This window comes from Lactuca sativa, chromosome 9, assembly GCF_002870075.4.
Source record: "Lactuca sativa cultivar Salinas chromosome 9, Lsat_Salinas_v11, whole genome shotgun sequence".
Lineage (NCBI taxonomy): Eukaryota > Viridiplantae > Streptophyta > Magnoliopsida > Asterales > Asteraceae > Lactuca > Lactuca sativa.
Genome location: NC_056631.2, coordinates 71,582,314 through 71,601,724, shown reverse-complemented (window position 1 = coordinate 71,601,724; position 19,411 = coordinate 71,582,314). Strand labels below are relative to the sequence as shown.

At 34.9% G+C, this 19,411-nt stretch overlaps 2 protein-coding genes across 2 annotated transcripts; one reads left to right on the top strand and one right to left on the bottom strand.

Annotated features, from left to right (window-relative positions):
• Nucleotides 1–12,232: 12,232 nt before the first annotated feature.
• Nucleotides 12,233–13,258, top strand: LOC111901693 (dehydration-responsive element-binding protein 1D). Its single transcript, XM_023897579.3, has one exon. The coding sequence runs from the start codon at nucleotides 12,340–12,342 to the stop codon at nucleotides 13,033–13,035; it is 696 nt and encodes a 231-aa protein (XP_023753347.1). The 5' UTR covers nucleotides 12,233–12,339; the 3' UTR covers nucleotides 13,036–13,258.
• An 866-nt stretch (nucleotides 13,259–14,124) lies between these two features.
• Nucleotides 14,125–18,476, bottom strand: LOC111901691 (uncharacterized). The gene is made up of 5 exons (XM_023897578.3): nucleotides 18,109–18,476; nucleotides 17,270–17,531; nucleotides 16,983–17,179; nucleotides 16,657–16,844; nucleotides 14,125–16,553 (listed from the first exon to the last, which is right to left on the bottom strand). Exons 1-5 carry the CDS (start codon nucleotides 18,204–18,206, stop codon nucleotides 16,267–16,269), a joined length of 1,032 nt encoding a protein of 343 aa, XP_023753346.1. The 5' UTR covers nucleotides 18,207–18,476; the 3' UTR covers nucleotides 14,125–16,266.
• Nucleotides 18,477–19,411: the final 935 nt, after the last annotated feature.

The following is a 19,411-nucleotide window of genomic DNA, read 5'->3' as shown; positions in this document are numbered from 1 at the left end:
ATTGGTTCATCCACTGGATCTCCTGATGTTGAAGATCAACAAAAACGACTGAAGGATAATGAAAAGAGGTGCATGAGGGAACTAAGAGGTGCTCTTCCTCCTGTGGTTTACAATTACATCCGTAGTTGTAAAACAGCAAAAGACATCTGGAATACTCTAAAAGAGAAGTATCAAGGTAGCGAAAAGACGAAGATCAATTCTGTGAAGCAATGTCTGATTGAACTGAAGGAATTCAGACAAAAGGATGTAGAAACTCTCGAAAGTTACTATGATCGTCTGAATGAGCTTGTGTTTCATTGCAATAGGTATGGTATCACTAGATCTATCATGGAATTCAATTTAACTTTCATTATGGGACTTCGCAAGGAGTGGCAAAGTGTGAGCATGATGATTAAGAATCAACAAAGTTTTGATACAACCAAATTGAATGATCTCTACAATCAACTGAAAACACATGAATCTGAGGTCTCAGAAATGTATGAAGAATCAAAACTAGTTATTGGTGGTCCTTTGGCTTTAGTTTCAAAGGTATCAGAAAATGATGAAAAAGATGAATCAGATGATGAAGGATTTTTGATGAATTCCGATGATGAAGCTGTAGCATTCTATTCAAACAACAGAGTTAAAAAGTTTTTCAAAAAGTCTTTTAATCCAAAAGGAAAGATGAATGATGCGAAGAATGTTACAACAAGGACTGGAGGGGATGAGAGAAAGAAGATGGAGAAAATTGAGGAAAAACCGAAAAATGCGAATGAAGAGAAAAAGTTGAAAGGTGATTCAGGAATCTATTGTCATTATTGCAATGGTGCGAATCATTTCGCAGCTGACTGCATGTTGCGAAAGAGAGAAGAGAAGAAAGAAAAAGTCAAAGATGAAGCATACTACTCAGAGAAGATTGAAGAGTTACGTGCTAAGACCAAAGGAGTGTCATTGGTTGCGAAGGGAGAAACTGCTGAAGAAGAGAGTGGAACTTATCAGATCTGGTCTTCAGGATCTGATGATGAAGAAATGAGGCATCCCACACATGGAGCAATGTTCGCAAGTTTTGAGGATTGCGAAGAGAACATTTCAGGGAGATGTTTTGTGTCCAAATCCACTGACAAATCACCCATGACAACCAAGGTACGTACAATTCTTGAATCTTTTAATATTCCTTTATCTGCTTATGATGCTGAAATTGTTTCATTTGATGATACTGTGGCTTATTTTGATTCTGTTATAGTGTCTGCTAGTAATGAAGCTAAGAAATTAAATGTGCAACTTAGTGAGACACGAAGAGATTTAGAAATAAAGAAGAGTAGAGTTGAAAAATTGGAATTGCAAGTCAAAAATATAGACTGTGATAGGAATAATCTTACTAATGATGTTAGGTTATTACTAGCACAGAGAAACATATATTGTAATTCTGCAAAACGTTTGTATGCAAAATTAACAGCTTTACATCACTCTTCTGATATTAGCAAAGAACAACATAGAAAACTTTTACCTTTTCTTGAGTATGAACGTGAAAAAGTTGATGTTGTTTCTTATGATTGCGAAAGCACAATTGCTCAATTTGACAAAATACCTGATGATAGATATGCATATGGTATTGTCAAAATTGATGAATTTCTGAATGCTGATGAATTGGTTAACATTGTCAATGAAAGTTTGACAAAGAGTGAACAAGTGAAAATCATAAAGAAATCTGAAAATTCAACTCTTGCCTCACAGATGAATTATGCTCATATTGATGAAAATTCTGATAATGTAAGTGAAATTAGTGAAATAGAAGAGGAAGAAGAGGTTGATTGTTCTCAATTGTCAATCATTAATATCACATCTAAGATCAAAGGTAAAGAAATAATAGTTGATTCAATAGTAGAGGATGAAATTAATAAATCTTCAACTTCGCAACATTGTATGTTTGATAATGTGGAAGTTGAAAGCTGGAAATCTGATGACACAGAAATAAAACAAGAAGAAAAGAAAGTTTCAACTGAAACACCTCAAAGGGTTGTAGTTGATCAAGTGTTTGAAGATACAAAAGAATTTGATAAAATTTTAAATGATAAAGGCGCACATTATTTGGAAACCAACACTGTGGTATATCCAAATTTTGTATGTACTGATAAAACTATTTTTCCAAATCAAGTTTTTGTTACTACAGGAAATGCTGAGAAAGTTCATCCTGATTTTAATACAATGATTGAAAAAGATAATCAAAAGTCCACAACTGAAGGTTTTTTCGCAAATCAAAGCACAGAAGAAAACAATTTAACCAAAAATCCTTATGTGTTTCAAAAAAAAAATCAACACAAAAATGGGTAGTTAAAGGTGAAAAATCAAACAAAGTTTTTGAAAAAGATGAAAAATCAAAGGTTGAAGTGAAACTAAACTCTCATGAATTCAAATTGATGGTTGGAAATTTTTCAACAGAAAATAATGTTTCAAAAAGAAAAGCAAGAAAAGCAATATTCTGGCAAGTAGTGTCTAAGGACAAATCAAGAGATGAAAAAGAACAAATTTCAAAAACATCATCAAGTTTTCATAAACAAATAAACTCTGTTGACAAGGTTACATATGTTCGCAAATATGACAACAATCGAAAATTTGAGAACTCGCAAAAATTTGCAAATAATCAAAAGTTTCAAAATGTTGGCAAATTCACTTTTACAACTTGCAGATATTTTTACAAAACCTCTTGATGAAAAATCATTTGTTCGAATTTTAGCAGGTTTGGGGATGATTAATGCGAATTCAATTTTGTCAACACAAGAGTAAAAGCTTTGTTCAGCAACTAAGAGTCGAAATCATTCAGAGGTTACTGTTCATTCAGAAGGCTTCGCATGGCTTTGCAACCACAGTTTTTCGCATCTGGCTCCTAATCACTATGGTAAGGTTTACATATACTGTTTTAGTTATGAAAAATCGAAAATCCAAAAAGATTTTATTTTTCTGAAAAATTAAAAATCCAAAAAGCTTTTATTTTTTTGTTCTTTAAATTTGAAAAATCAAAAATACAAAAAGATTTTATTTGTTTTGTTCTTTCGTTTTTGAAAAATTCCAAAATCACAAAAATATTTTTGTTTTTCTTAGTTTTTTAAAACTGTGTGTTGAGCATTTAATACAGGGATACAATGCGAAGAGGTCAAACATTTATGTTTCTATGGGAAGGTATTAAATTTTTTTTCAAACTAGTTAGGATGTCCTTAGAAGCATGCTAATGTATGTAGACCTCAAGCCTCGAATGATTCTATGTGTGAAAAATGAAAGTCTTGATGAAATTATCTCATGAACATTTCTAACCAGCAAGGCTTGTATTCGCATAAATCAACAAGAGCTACCTTACTCTTCTCAAATAAGTTAAGAGTTTTCTGTTTTGTCCACATCATAACAGAGGTACAATTCGATTCTTAACCAATCTTTTTAAACCAAAATGTTCTTCAAATCCAAATTTTTTTGAAAAGATTTGTCCTTGAGGTCTTTGATAAAACCAATCAAAACCTAGACAAATCACAACTCAGTGTTTAAGATCTAACATCATGAGTCCGTGATGAAAGTGAAACCCAAAAATCATATACTTTTAAGGAATTGACGGGGAACTTTGTTCCAGATTTTTACGAAACCTTTGTTTCAGTATCAAAATTTTCGAAACTTCAAATCATATTCAATTCGCATGCGTGGTCTTGATCAAATATTTACAACCAAGAATACTTGTTACCCAACAAGATCCAAAACAAAATTTCTCTTGAATATGATTTCAGTGTAAGTTTCATTCGCAAATTCTTGTCATGATAAATAATTTCACAAGCCAACTTGTCACTGACTACACTGGTCAAACAAGTAATTTCATTTACAATTTCTCACCTTATGTTAAGGCTGATATGTAATGAAATTTCAAACCAACCCAAAATGATTTTTAAAAGAAGCCCTTCGAAACTTCTTTACAAGTATTCGATTGTAATTCACGGGAAACTACACAAGTTGTTGATTATCTCTCTTGATAATTAACGAAGCAACCTTTGCCTGGGGTTTTACTGCATTCATGTCAAATTAACTTTTTGACATCACCACATTACAAAAATTTCTTGATTCTTATCTTATTTCATTGGCACAATGCACACACGAAATCCTTGAGGTTCTGAGTAAAACCAACTCAGACTGATGATTTCGCAAGTCTGGCATATGACTTCGCTTTAAATCCCAAAAGTGAAAGAGCCTTGCTTCCATGCGAAGAGTTTTACCGGTTCGGATTCTATAACGTTTACTTGACAGGCTGTCTACTAAAAATGGTTGGTATTCTATCCGGTTTTCGAGGAGATGTGACAGTTACTTTTTGCTGCATAGTAATCCTTTACAGCAATGATCCGAGATTCAAGGTGCCACATCGGATAACATTAAATGCATCCCGCTTTAATTTCAAATCAAATTTTGAGTAACCTATAAAAGGGGGATGAAGGACACTGTGAACGGTTACGCACACAAGAATTCTCACAACCTTCAAAGCTTTCATCTTGATCAAAAGTTCCAGTTTCTTTCAAACCCTAACAATGGCAGCCACAAACTCAAACACTGATGAGGTCCTTTCTCAATCCCTCATGAAGATTCAAAGCACAAACTATCAAGTTGATCCCAATGTCTCCGCTTATCCAGAAGAATTGAAGATGCTCATCGTGGCTTTGAAACGATCACCGTTATCAACAGCCATGTTCCGGTCATTCCCAGTTCCGATGATCTGGTTATCACGTGCTGCATCCACGGCTTCCTACAATCACACGGCGGATGTGATTACCTTCAACCTCGTCAACAACAAGAGGGTCAAATTGTCCAAGAACTTGTTCGTGGAGTTCTTGCAGATTCCCAACAACCCACCCTTTGTTAAACCTGTAAACTCCCAAATCATCCACATGTTCAATGAGATGGGACATCAACCGGAGTTGGAAAAGATTAGTGATTTCCGGAAGTCGGGATTACCATGTATCTGGAATTTTTTATTTGGAATTTTCCTCAGGTGTCTTACAGGAAGATCAGTCAGCTTAGACAAAGGAAGAGTCGAAGTGTATGCCATGGTAATGGGTATCTACTATGACATCAATGTCGACTACGCGACTCAGCTTTGGAATGAATTCGTTAAAAGTCTAGAAAACACGAATTCGGAGAAGGGGATATCTTGTGCCAGGTACTGGAGTCTGATCCTGGAGAAAGTATACGAGAAAGAAGCAATTCCGATCGTATCAGATGTCGAAGTTGCTGAGTTTTCGCTTTACCAATTTCCCAAAGTGGTAGAAGATGACGAAGCCATATTTACCCGGGTAGCTCGCATTCCGGATGCGATGCTTCGCAAAGTATCTCCCACTCACAAAGTGTTGGTGAGATATTTGCGAAACATTGATACAGCTGATCAGTCAGGTGTATTACCTGAAGTTGCTACTCCGTCGAAGAAGAAGAAGGGGAGCAAGAAACCTGCGAAGGGTTCATCTTCACCAACCGTGCAAGATGAAGTAGTGAAGAAAGATGTTTTACCTTCCAAGTCTGGAGTGTTAAAACAGATTCGCAAGGCAGAGGTGAGTAGTAAGGGAGTTACTATTCGCAGCATTCCTGCACCAGTATCTCCTGGAAAGAAACGACAAAGGGCAGAAGATGTTGCGAAAAACATGCAATGAACACTGGGCAAGAAGAGGAAGATAGTGATTCGCAATGAATCATCCGACGAAGAAATTGTCCCAGAAACACCACCAGTCACAACCATGGTAACAGTTTCTTTACCTATCTCTCAACCTTCGCATATTTCCACCACTATTTCTCAAACCCAACCACTCGAAATAGTTCTTACCAAGTCAGTTACTGAGGAGGTACCTATTTCGGATATGGTTGTCAACGTATCTGATACGGGGGCACCTATCTCGAGTGTCGCATCCACACTACCAATATCCTTCCCTATCACCACTTCATCCATATTCGATCATGCCCTTCAGAACCCATTCACCACCCTTTTCCATCTCAATCACCTGAGAATCCTCCACCTTCGCAACAAATGTCGGATCCAAAAATCGAAGGAGGTGCTTTTGGAGGAGTTCTGGATGACATTACCTTTGATTCTGATGAAGAAGACATTCCTGATCATATGCTGATGACAGGAAAGCAGTTCAAGATACTGAATCAAAAATTGAAGGCTATTATCCAATCACAAGCCGATTCTGGGAGAATGTCTTCAATCTCAGCAATGGAGGTAGATGTGATGATCAAAGGTGCTGAGAAAAGGATAATGGAGAAAGTCGATCAGTCCGACAAAAATAATGAACTCCAAGTGCAAGCACAAGGGAATAATTTCACGACTGCAGTTAAAGATCTTAAAGCTGCTACAAAAGAAAGACATCTTCTTTTTATCCAAGATGTCAAGAAAGTTTGTGAGGACGTCAACTTCAAAATTCAGGAGTTGAAGTCTGACCTTGCGAAGGATCTTCAAGCAGTGAATACCAGACAAGAAGATCTTCTCAAGCAGGTTGTAGAAATTTCATCTCAACTTCACAAACTCAACAACATTCCTGTTGCTGATGATCACAAAGCTGCTACCTTGGAGAAGTTTGATCATTTGATCAAATTGGTTACGGAGCTCAAATCAGCAATTTCGCAATCCACAACTTCGCAAATCATTACTCCTGAATTCTTGTCTCTAAAGATTAACACTTTAGAACAAGCTATTCAAAAGGCTCTTGCCCTGCTTTCTAACTTTACTTCTTTACTTCCGAAGGGTGCTCCACCTATTTTCACAGGGGCGCAAGGGGGAGAGAAAAATCGAAGCAAAGAAGGTGATGCCAAAACAGTGGGAAAAGTCATCTCGACTCAGCTGGTTGCAACTCTTTCAATTCCTACTAAACCGATTTCTTCAACAACAATAACTACAAAAACAATTTCAAAGGGAATTGTTATTGGAGGAAATGAAGGAGGTTCGAGTTCTCAACCTCAGAAAGATGTAACAGGAAAAGGAAAGGGCATCCTGTATGAAAAGTCGAAGGAGGAGATAAAAGTTGATGCTGAGGCTAAACTTGAAAGAATGAGACAAGTCCAGAGCATAATGAGACAACGAGCAAGTGATCCTCCCTCAATAAATAAAGGTGATCCTGCGAAACTTTACTCTTATGAAACGATAGAGTCTAAAGTTGTAGGAAGGGAGATGTATGAGTTCGAGAAGAAGCCCAAAAGAAGTTACGACATTGCGAACTCAGATCACTGTCAGCTGGACTTCCCTATTAATGAAATATTGTTCATTACGGCTCAATACAAGATCAGTGAGAAATTCGATAATCCGGATGACTACACTCACATGAAAATCAGATTTCATGCTGTTCTTGGGAAGAATCCTGATGAAGTCTGGTCCCTGATGAAGATCAAGAAGGTGCTCACGATAAAGAAGGATGTTTTATTTGAAGACATGCTTCAAAACTTTCGATATTTTGTCATCAGGGCAAACAACAAACAATATGACTTCACTATTGTTGTCTTTCCATTGATGAATTGCAACGATCTCATTCAATTTGCTCTTATTCTGAAGCACATGGAAGAGAACAAACTCAAAGGCTCAGAGACAGATGTTTTTAAAGTCGGATTCGCACATGTGAAGACTTATATCGACAACTACTTCGATTGTCTTGCACTTACTGATGAGGAGTTAGTAAATGTGCTTGGAAGAGAAGTGAAAGTTCCATGGGAAGATACTTTGACACAATCAGCTTTGTCGAAGTATGTTGTGGGTGAGATATGTCTTAAACCATTCGGCATGGTGTTTTCGGGAAGAGACACTAAGGGCAAACCGAAGAAGTTCTTGTTCAAAGCTTCAGAGATTGAAAGATACAATTCTTCGCAATATACGCACTTCATTGTACGTATGAATAATTGCAAGAAAAATAACGAAGGTGACAAGAAGGGCTTGAAGAAGGTGATCTCCTGGTATGGAGAAGTGCGAAGAACGATTCACTCTGCAATTCAAAAGCTTTTAAGTTGAATTGTATCGACTGTTTACAAAGGGGGAGAATGTAGATGTTAGTTGTAAAAGTCGAATAGTGTGTCTTGTAATGATTCGCATTTTGTATGTTATTTTACTAAGTCTATTTTATATGCGAAGTGTAGAATGAGAAGTTTCATAGTATAAGACTTAGTATACTTTTTGTAAGTTCCCTATAAATAGGGACTTAGGCTTGAAGTAGAGAGACAATATCGAAACACAAAAACTCTCTTCAGCTTACTCTGTAATCAGTCTTAATAAAACGAGATCTGATTAATATTTACTTCGTGTGTTCTTTATCTTTCATCATTCAAATCTATTGTTTCGCATCTTAATTCTCGATAACAATTCTCATCAACTCATGCTCACAATCAGGATGGGTGTTCTTGCTTAATGAAGGAGTTGTTACATGGAAAAGTTCCAAACAGAATACAATATCATATTTGACATGTGAGTTTGAGTACATAGCGGCAAGTGAAGTTGAAAAGGTGGGTATATGGTTAAGAACTTCATTGGTGATCTTGGAGTAGTACCAAGCATCAAAGAACCACTAGAAATCTTTTGTGATAACGAGGCTCCAGCCACCTTGACTAAAGAACCTACAAACCATGCTAATTCATGACACATTCAAAGAAAGTATCAATATGTTCAACATCGTGTAGAAGATAGTGACATTGTTATGAGTCGAGTATCATCTTAGTAGAATCATGCTTATCCATTCACAAAGCCACTATCAAGAGAGAAACATGATGGTCATGCTAGGACCATTGGCATGAGACTAGATAGTCATTTGATGTAGTACGTTAGTTTTTAGTTAGAATTATCATGAAATGTTTTAGAGTATGAATTGTAACGATTTTTTATTTTTATTTCAAAGGTTCTTAATAAAGAGTTTTAGTTTGCTCTCAAAATCTTTTTAGTTCAAAATATTGTGTTTCACTTTTGCATGTTTTTTAACCAACTTCCAGATGATTTAATTATGTTCAAAACTCCACATCGATCGCATTCTCAGGAGTAAATGTTGGTATTAAAGACTCTCATGAGCATTGGTTGATTGACCAAGGTATTTTTAGGCATTGCAATTGAGAATTACTAACCTCTTGTTCATTTCCTTGAGCTCTTTATTTTGCTATTTGGTGTGTAGGTCTGATTCCATTAGAGGGATTCTTATATGTATCCTTCATCCTACAACTAATTTGGCATGTACGAGATCCTAAGGAAATTAACAAGATGTTAGTAATTCTTTCTATGAAATCTTTCAAAGTAGGATGGTATAATAGTAAAACATAGATTCTAGGTTGCATGTGCACTTAGGTATATCATGTTTTGATCTCTTTTCCGATACATATGTAATGTGTACTCGACACTAATAATCTCCAGCATATCTAAGTGTTTATTGTTATTCAAATTTCCTAAATTGTAACACAAACCAGTTACTCCTAGTTAAAAATGTAATCATTTGCATAATAAAACCAAATAATAGTTTGTAGGCCAGTTTGATACAATTAAAAGTTTAGTGACTTAAACTGAAAAATGGTGTTACTGGTTGTCATTTTCTGATATTTTCCTTATTAAAAATAATGTGTTCTTAATTTTGCTAAATCTTCATGGTAAATTTGTAGGTGTTATCAGGCCATAGTTTAAGCGAATTATGTAATGAGGAAATAAGAAATGAATGACAACTTTATGACCATTATTAGTGACAATTATGTCTTATGTCTTATGTGTTTTATGAAATGATTTAGGAATTCATGTATAGAAATTGTCATGCTAAGATATGTTACATTGCATTGAGTATAAGATTTCCATATTATAAACTGAGATCATAGAATTTATAAAGTTGAGAATTTTATAAAATGGTGCATGTTCTACTTATTGGTGGGTAAATTCAAGCTTATCACTTACAATTAGGAGTATGTCTCCTCTAACTAGCAATGAATGAAATTTCAATGTTGATGTGAATTAGCAAGTGTTAACCATAAAAGCAATGAAAAGCTTCTAGATGAATTGCAAGAGAGAAACAAAGAAGAAATGCATCATATTTTGGATGAACGATTAGGTTATACCTCTCAAAGTCTATGAGAAGGTCCTACAACGAGCAAATCTACCAAAAGTATCAAACAACCATGAAATCTATCTATAGAATATCCTTCAACCCCAATATCCAATATGGGGTGTGTTTTTAAATCATTCTTGACATCAAGTATAAAAGAGTATGAAGGGAATTTTGATCCTAATATCACCATGCATCAAATAACTAAAAAGGATCAAGTGCTTCAGGACAGGGAGTATAAAGAAGAGCAAAATATGACTACTAAAGGGAAAAACACTTGTATGATGGAACACTGTGTATAACACCTTCGGAAAGGTTATAATATCTCATCGGAATTGGATGAATTTGTGGAAGATTAAATGTGAATTTTTGTGTTAATCTTGATTTTGAGAATATTATGGATAATTTCTTTTCGGTTCGCAAGGAAAATATTTCTAGACAAATCTACCAAAAAGGTTCATGAATATGATTCCCTTCTTAGAAGATACATTGACCATTAAATGAGCAATGATTATTCGTTACTAAAGCGAGCTCCCACCAAGAATTCAGTTGAAGTCAAATGTGTCACTACACTCATCATAACACGAATATGAAAAATATATATATGATCAAGAAACATTCAAAAGAGAGCCAAGAGCAAGGATACAAAAGTAAATATGAGCAATCCACCATATATAATAAGAAGAACTACCATTCTTCAAACGAGGAGAAAACGGTATGTAAAAAAGATGAAGTATTTGTGGCAACTTCCAATCAAGGAATGTCGAAAGAACAATCAGTGTTTTGAATGTTGAAAAATAAGCAATAAAGTGGCGAACTGTAAACCAAAGGATTGCGGGAAGTGGAATGGTAGTACTAGTGTACTCATGGAATTGGGTAATGTCATTAGGCTGGAGGGAGTGGTGTCATAAGAAACTCACTCTCTCCTCTGCCACGTAGGCGTCATGTCAATTATATCATACTTTTATACCACACTTTGTGTGGTTCTTTACCACACTTAAGGGTATGGAAACCCTGGTAAAGAAAGAGGGGTGTGTGTGTGTGTGTGTGAGAGAGAGAGAGAGAGAGAGAGAGAGAACAACTGAATAGAGAAGGGAAAATGAAAGAGAAGAGAGAGATGCGGCACAAATTGGGAGAGGTGTGGCCAAACCGCACCCAAGAGCACATAGGAGGGGGCGGTGTGCCCCTACCTATGTAGCATTGAGTGCGGCCAAACCACATACTAGTCCCAACATTCTTATAATTACCCAAAGAATTGGACAAAAACTTTGGCTTCAATAGCACAAAGGAAATTACTTGTTTGCCCTTAACATTCCCTCCTATGATCACAATTTGATATTATGTATATCATAACATATATAATATTTATTTTATTTTAACTTAAAACATTTTAAATGAAACGTAACCTCTCTTTCATAACTTCCATATAACCTAATATAAGTAACATCCCCAGAGCCGGTCCAGACGGTGGGCAACCCGGGCGACCGCCCAGGACCCACGACTCAACGGGGCCCAAAATTTCTGGATTATATATATATATATATATATATATATATATATATATATATATATATATATATATATATATATATATATATATATATATAACCAATTATTACCAAAATGATTTTTAGGGCCTAAATTTGGTTCAAACTCAAACTAGCTCAAAAGATAAACAATTTGACTTGCTTGTTATTGCTAACTGAACGTGATTATAGTGAAGAATAAATGATTTTTTTTAATCTTTATTATATTTTTCTATAAGGAGTCCTTTTTTTCTTTTCGCCCCGGGCCCCATATACGTTTGGACCGGCCCTGAACATCCCCAAAAGTGATGTTTTTGTATTTGAATGATTCTTTATGCACATACCTCAGCAAAACTGCTAATTATCCAATAAAAAACTAAGTTCTAGAAAAAAGAATAATGTAGTTACTTTATTTCCATAAATGTATTAAAAAATTTTAGATCCAATGGTCCGACTATAGTTTGCCCCTTTCCTGAAAAAGACACTTAAAAAGCAGTCTTCAGTACAACACAAGTCTCACACGTGTTCTACCCAGAAGACAATGTGGGACCCACTTCATTAACAGCTGTACCAAAAGACATAATCCACTTTTGTTTCACTTCCTCACCTCTTTCCTTTTTCAGTGTCCTACTCCCCAATCTTACAACACCTTCTCCGTGTTCGATTCGTATCCCATGATCCAACACAAATTTATATAAACAGATGACACTTCGAATCAAGATTCACTCACAGAAACAGTTTCAGTTTAATTTCTACTTTAAAGATTCAAAGATTCCATGGAGATGAACAGTTATAACAACGTTAACGGGTATAATTATGATGGATATGGGTATGGAAATGGATATGGATATGGATGTGGATATGGATATGGGTCGAGTCCACCGGAGATGGAAGGAGGAGGGGAGTCGTCGGGGACGTCGGAGGAGGTGATGCTGGCGTCTAGTCATCCCAAGAAGCGTGCCGGAAGGAAGAAGGTTCAGGAGACGAGGCACCCGGTGTACAGGGGAGTGAGGCAGCGGAGCTCCGGGAAGTGGGTTTGTGAAGTGAGAGAGCCGTATAAGCAGTCGAGGATATGGTTGGGGACTTTTCCGACGGCGGAGATGGCTGCCAGAGCTCATGATGTGGCGGCGTTGGCGTTGAGAGGGAGGTCGGCTTGTTTGAACTTTGCGGATTCTGCTTGGAGGCTTCCGACTCCGGCGTCATTGGATCCAAATGATATTAGGAAGGCGGCGGTGGAGGCGGCGGAGAGATTCCGGCAGAGTGAGGATGGGAATGGTGATCAATCGGCGGAGGGAGTGGGGGTGGAGATGGGTTATGGAGGAAATGTCGGATATATAGATGAAGAGGAGGAGTTTGGAATGCCGGGGTTGATTGTGAATATGGCGGAGGGAATGATGCTGCCGCCTCCGCCGTCGTACGCCGGTGGTGAGGAAGCGGAGTATGGCGGTGACATGTCGTTGTGGAGTTACTGACTTAAATTCCCCTTTTTGTGTGTGTGTGTGTGTTGGGGAGCTTCAAGTATGAAAAAAGGATGGATTTAGAAATATTCCGTGCTTATATTGTGTTTTTTTTAGAAATATGTACGGATATTAGAAACATATACAAAGAGTGAAATAGTGTGATGATTATAAATATATTTCAATGTATGGTTCCTTAAAAAAATGTCATATTGGAAATCATATGTTTCAGTTTTGAGTGTTTATTGTTAATTAAAAAACTTATAGTTGGTATGATTACTTTTTTTTGAACACCAATTTAATTTTTTTTCAGGCGAGATTTGAAATATCGAGGTCTAATATGGTTAGGCTATAAGCTTTTTGGTATTTTGGCAGACAGTATGATTAGTAATATACAGATAAAGCATAAGTTGTTCAATAATATTTTAAGAAAAGTATCTTCCACCTTAATTATATAATTTCCAAATACAAATTTTTGAAAGTTTGTTAGAAAATCTAATTTGTTGAATGTTACAATTTCACAAAATAGCAAAAAGGAAAAAGGAAAGTCCTAGACTCCTAGTCTTCTAAAAACAGAAAGATTTTCTTTTATACAAAAGAAGAGAAAAACTTACTTTAAAAGAAGACAGAAAACGATCCGTAGTAACTTTTACCAACGTGTGCGAATTTTTTTTTTTTATTTTCTCAATCATTTTGTAAATATCATTTATCCAAAAACATTAAAGTAGAAAACACAAAACCTAAAATACCCTTTAAGTCAAAATCAAAAAGAAACACTTACAAAACACTCAATCTAATCAAATGATATTTTATAATGATGACCAATACTCAACTTATATAATCAGAAAGATCTTACTTTATGCATTATTTCTCATACCATTTTGTTTTAATCTAACCCTGTTTTTACACCAGTTTTATATAAAAAATAATATAACATCAAATTTGAAGTAAATGAAAAATATAAAATGTTCTATTATTTCTTCATATCAAAATGTTAATGAACGTTTATTTGACAATTTTGGTCTTCCAAATTTTAAGTTTATACATTTCTATATTATTTAATTCTATATGTGCCTTTGGCATGGAGAAAAACAATATGTAATGTGACATTAAAAAGAAATATGACTTTAGCAAAAATAAAAGAAGAGAAAACATACAATTCGGAATTTAAACATTGAATCAATGCAGATAAGAGGGGACAGTCGAGCTTCAACAGCATCTACAAACTATTTGTTTTCACTTTTTTTTAACAAACAGCATTGCTTTTTTTAAAATTCCATCAGTTTTGTTAATTAAAAAATAATCTTTAAAACCAGAAAAATAAGAGTATTTGTGAACAAAAAGTTCAAGTTACTTACCTTCTTTTATGGTAGTTTTTTAAAAACAATGGTGTTTTGTGGGAAAAAAATAGTTAGTAACCTATTTATGACATCAACCCCTTAAATAAACAGTGAATTTTTTTTGAAAAAATATATAACAAATAAAGGTAACCATTTTCCTTTTTGGAATCGAATCCAAAAAAATCCTAAATTAAACGACCAAATTTGGCAATTTAGTCTAATAAGAATAATAACACAATAAAAATGTGTTCAACACATCAAAAATTTCCATTCATATGTGGTAACCAATAAATCTAAAATAAAGTATTCGAAGAACATTTTTCGGTCTTTTCATATCATGTTATCGTCACATCATCGATCCAAAAAACTAACTAATTACAACAATATGAGAGCTTTATTGTACGACTCATCAAATATATTTATATTATTCTAATGTTTTTTTAAATAAGTTAATCACTTATAATTAGTTGAATTATATGCGACCCACCATTTTAATTGAAAAAGCTCTATGGAAAAATTACTTGAAAAAACTCTCATTGAAAAAGTCTCACAATAAGATTGTGTTTTATTTTCAAGGGTTAATCTCAAAAAATGCCTTATCTTATCTTTTGTGTTTTTTTCGGATTAAACCTCAAATTTATTTTTTGTCTGAAAAATACCTTTTATTTTTTTCCATTTTTTTCAATTTGGCCCTTTAAGTCATTTTTTGCCAAAAAAAATATATAAAACTTGAGGGTTTTAAAAAAAAAAAAAAAAAAAAAAAACTAAAAAAGTTGAAGGTTTATTGAAAGCATTTAGCAGGTTAAGGGTCTATACAAAACTGAAGGTTTTTTTGGAAAAAATGAAAAAATACAAAGCCTTTTTCAAACAAAAAATAAATTTGAAGTTAAATCCAAAAAATAAATAAATAAAATAAAATAAAATATTTTTTTTAGATTAACCATTTTTTTCAAACTGAATAAGCTTTTAAAAAACTCATACTATGGATGTTAGAACATCCACAATAAAGGAGCTTTTTTCCTTTGAAAGCTCAATATACAAAAAGCTAGTGTATCTCTCATAATAGAAAAGCTATTCCATTTTGCTTTTTATTAATTGTTTTACATGTATAGGATAAATTAGTTAAAAATCTATGGGTCCCACACAAGCTTACTAAAAAGGCTTTGAATTAAAAAAGTTTCCACAATACATTTTCCGATAGCTTTTCCTTAGAAAATGGATGCTCTAATAAACCCGGCTACTTGACCAATATCAAAAGGTTATAAATTTAAACTGTTCCAATCCCATTTTTTAATAATCGACCCAAAAATACAATCCCAAAGAAAAAAAAAATGAATTAATATAAAAAACTTTAAAATAAAAAAAAATTAAAAAAAAAAAAAAAGGTAAACGTGACTTACCACCTGTCTCCCCTTCAGTTACTTCTGAACCACATCAATCAATCTCTGTATCTCACTATCTTGTACCCATTTTTTTCACAACTATATGTTATTAATATTTAATACACTTAAACACTATAAAACAATAATTATAATTACAACCAATTAGACACATGAAACAGATTCTTATTTATTTTTTTTTTAAAAAAAAAAAAAAAAAACTGAAATAACACAAGCCAAAAGCTCCATAACACAAGCCAAAAGGAAGCTCCGCATTTAAGCGGTACAGACACCAACATCTAAATCCGTAAAAACCAACGGCCTGGAGCTTTCAAAAATATTTAAAAAAAAAAAAAAAAAAAAAAAAAAAAAAGACGACACAACTTTTAATACAAAAAGAAAAAAAAAACTTGCGAACACGCAAGCAAAAACCGAATAACCTTGACTACCATAATGAACAAGAAAAAAAAAACCGACACGAGGTTACAAGCGGAGTGTAAATTTACGAATTTACCCTTCTGGATATCTTACTTGGCTTTTTTCATGAGTGTTGTGGTTCTATATTCACTGTCATCATGAACAAAGCTCCACCAGATATACGAAACAGGAATGGCAATGGCGTGTGAAATAGCATGAGCATCCAAAAAACCCTTGTAGGGTGGAAAATCATAAATTTGAAATAAAATAATTAATCCTTCACCAAATGTCACAACCCAAATCTTCCATTTAGATGGATGATTCGAAATTCCACCCCATACCCCCCAAATCACTACCTGTGCTACTCCCATTATAGCACAAACCTTCATATTTAAATCTGTATATATATAAAAAAAAAGGTTTCAAAAGTTAAAAAGGTAAAAAACGTCTTTTCCTTTTTTCTTTTTTTGTATTACGAGGGGAATGAATTGAACTCTTACCATAGTCAAATTGGTAGCAGTTTAAATAAAGGATGTGGGTGGTTACAAAGGCGATTAATGGAGCTGCAACCATGACACGTGTAGCTTCAGTTTTTATACTGAAAGCTCTTAGTATTGATACTATAAGAGAAAACCCAATAACTGCTGCTGCAGATGAGTAATCTAGCTTCTCTGTCATTTCCACATCCCTGAAGGGTAAAATCGTCATTTGTCATTTCAAAAGGAGTGTTTGTAAATAGAAGGGTAAAATGGTCATTTACTCAGATTCAGATAGGGATGAGATTGAGGAGGAGGAGAATTAATGTTTGAAAGGGATATTTACTTACCTACTGTGATAAACAGCACTCCAAAATAAGAAGTTCATTGATAACGTCCCATAGATATGCCATAATCCAGTGTATTCATAGAAAGTTTGTCTGTTTGGCCTTAAAGGGAGCTTGTAATTCACAAGAATGAAGAAGGATACCCATCCATGAAACTGAACAGCAAGATTAAGAGCAGAAAGTGCTACAGAAACAGGTTCCTAAAAAACAAGATTCAAGAATCAAGAATGAATGATAATCAATGAGTTGATATAAAATTATAAACTATAAAGTAGAAGAATATGAGGCACCTCAATCCCAAAGGCACGTCTGAGTGGCCATTTTCCATGATATTTGACAGGTGTATTGCCAGCTGTCTCTCTTTCTTCTTCCCTAACAAGCATACATTGGTATCTGCAGCCACTAAGACAATCCCATTTTTTCCATTTTATGTATAGTGGCTCTTGTAGATACCATGGATCACTCACAGATTTTCCATTGGATGTCAAATTGCAGTGTTGGAAGCATACATCTCCCACACATCCTGTCTTCTCACATTGCTCAACACAATCGCTATTCAAACAGAAAGTGTAAGAAATGAAATTAGTGTTTTAACTTTTAACCGATTCATTTGATTCTAATCTTCTCATGATTCAAAATCGAAAACCTAACAGAGAGTCAATTTCTATGGTAAGTGAATCAGACAAATAGCACATGCAATCGAGAGTCAAGCATGCCATGTGAGGATATTGTCCTGCTTCTGGCATGCCTCTTTGGTCTAGGGTTTATTATCTCCATGTGGCCATATCATGTATTCATGTCTTTGCTAATTGCTACCAGCGACCACAATACCTAACAATTACAACCAATTAACTCCACCGGTTTCACCTGAAAGTGGATGTTTATTACCTCAATAAACTTAAAACCTGCGATAAACTGAGATCGGCGGAAGTTCATATTTCTAGGGTTTGAAACGTAGAAAAATCTTAACTTACAATACAATTCAACTAAAAAGTTTACGAATTGCAAATGAAATTCAACTCGGATTCCAGAACAAAAAGCTGCACAGATCACTATGAGCTGCAACCACGTTCTCACGAATTAACTTTTCAAAAACGAAAATCAGATGTGAAAGAAACTCAAATCTTACATGTAAATCGGATCAGCGTCGCCGTCACTCGCGGTAATACCGGCAACAAAGCACAAAAATGCAACGAGAAGCACCGGTAGACGACGACGTATTGCCATCGGAGAAGACACGCACAGAGAGAAGAAGATAGATGGAGATACAGAAAGGTACGAAATACGAAATACGAAATACCAATTAGTATGGATGTTGAAGTGAAATATGCGTATCAGGGATCATGGAGGAACGAAAAACGAAGATGATTTTGATTGATTTGGGGATTTGATTGGTTTGCGTATGTGTATGAGTAGTTGGTTGTGATACACATACACACAGTGATGATTGATAAAAATTGAAGGACGTGGCAAGGACGAAGATAGAGAAGGGAGTGGGGGAGGAAAAGAGAATCTCGTGAAGAGCGTTCCAGAGGGTGGACACGTGGAGCTCTCTTATCTGTCAGCGCGTGATCAATTCGTTCGGCCTCAATTTCCTGTGTCCCAGGTTCAATATTTTATCAATTCTTGGAGATTTTTCGATCTTTTTATAGACAATATTACAGTTTTGGTCCCTGTGATTGGTATAATCTGCAGAGGTGGGGTAGTGGCGGAGGCTAAGGCGGTGGCGAAAACGATGGTTGCAGTGGTGTTGGTGGCGGAAGTGACGGTGGTGAGACGGGGTCTATCCATAATTTTAGGGAATCCTTATCGAATATAAATTTTCCAACGAACCGTTATCTTAATCTAAAAGATGTTCATCACCTATAAATACATAAGAAAGGATATCAAATAGGTCAGATTTTACACACTCGAAACACCTAAACTCTTCTTCTCTGGTTCTCAATTATTCATTCCTACGATACTAACTTTATCATCGGAGTGTATTCTCGAATTCCGACCCGAGAATATGGCTAACCGATTTGTTTCAGTGACGTCGGAGCCAAAATCAAAGCTGCGTTACAACCTCATATTGCATTGCGGATCCAGGTATTAATAAAAATCCGAAACCGAATTGAGAAAAACCGAAAACTGGGAAACCGAACCCATTGCTTTGGGTTTGGGTTTAACTTTTTGAAACTAAAGCTTGTCGATTTGGGTTCGGTTTTAAGTCAAAACCGACCCATGTTCACCCTTATGTTATACATTTGAATATATCTCGCTACTATAAACATGGTTTTTATCAACTAAATAAATCTCTAGCTAAAAAGAGTTCATTTTCTTTTCATGTTCTCTCCATGTAGGTTCTAATTTATTTTTTTAATGTCTCTTTAAGTTGAAAACAATGGATTTTTTTTTTATTTTTTCATTTTTTTTTGTTTCGCTTTTCATAA

Excerpts from the sequence above, each read along its gene's own strand:
- LOC111901693 (XM_023897579.3), top strand. The coding sequence starts at position 12,340 with ATGGAGATGAACAGTTATAACAACGTTAACGGGTATAATTATGATGGA.
- LOC111901691 (XM_023897578.3), bottom strand. The coding sequence starts at position 18,206 with ATGGCAATACGTCGTCGTCTACCGGTGCTTCTCGTTGCATTTTTGTGC. Across the intron at positions 17,180-17,269 it reads GACGTGCCTTTGGGATTGAG|GAACCTGTTTCTGTAGCACT; the intron begins GTGCCTCATATT and ends CTTGTTTTTTAG. Across the intron at positions 16,845-16,982 it reads AGTGCTGTTTATCACAGTAG|GGATGTGGAAATGACAGAGA; the intron begins GTAAGTAAATAT and ends TTTACCCTTCAG.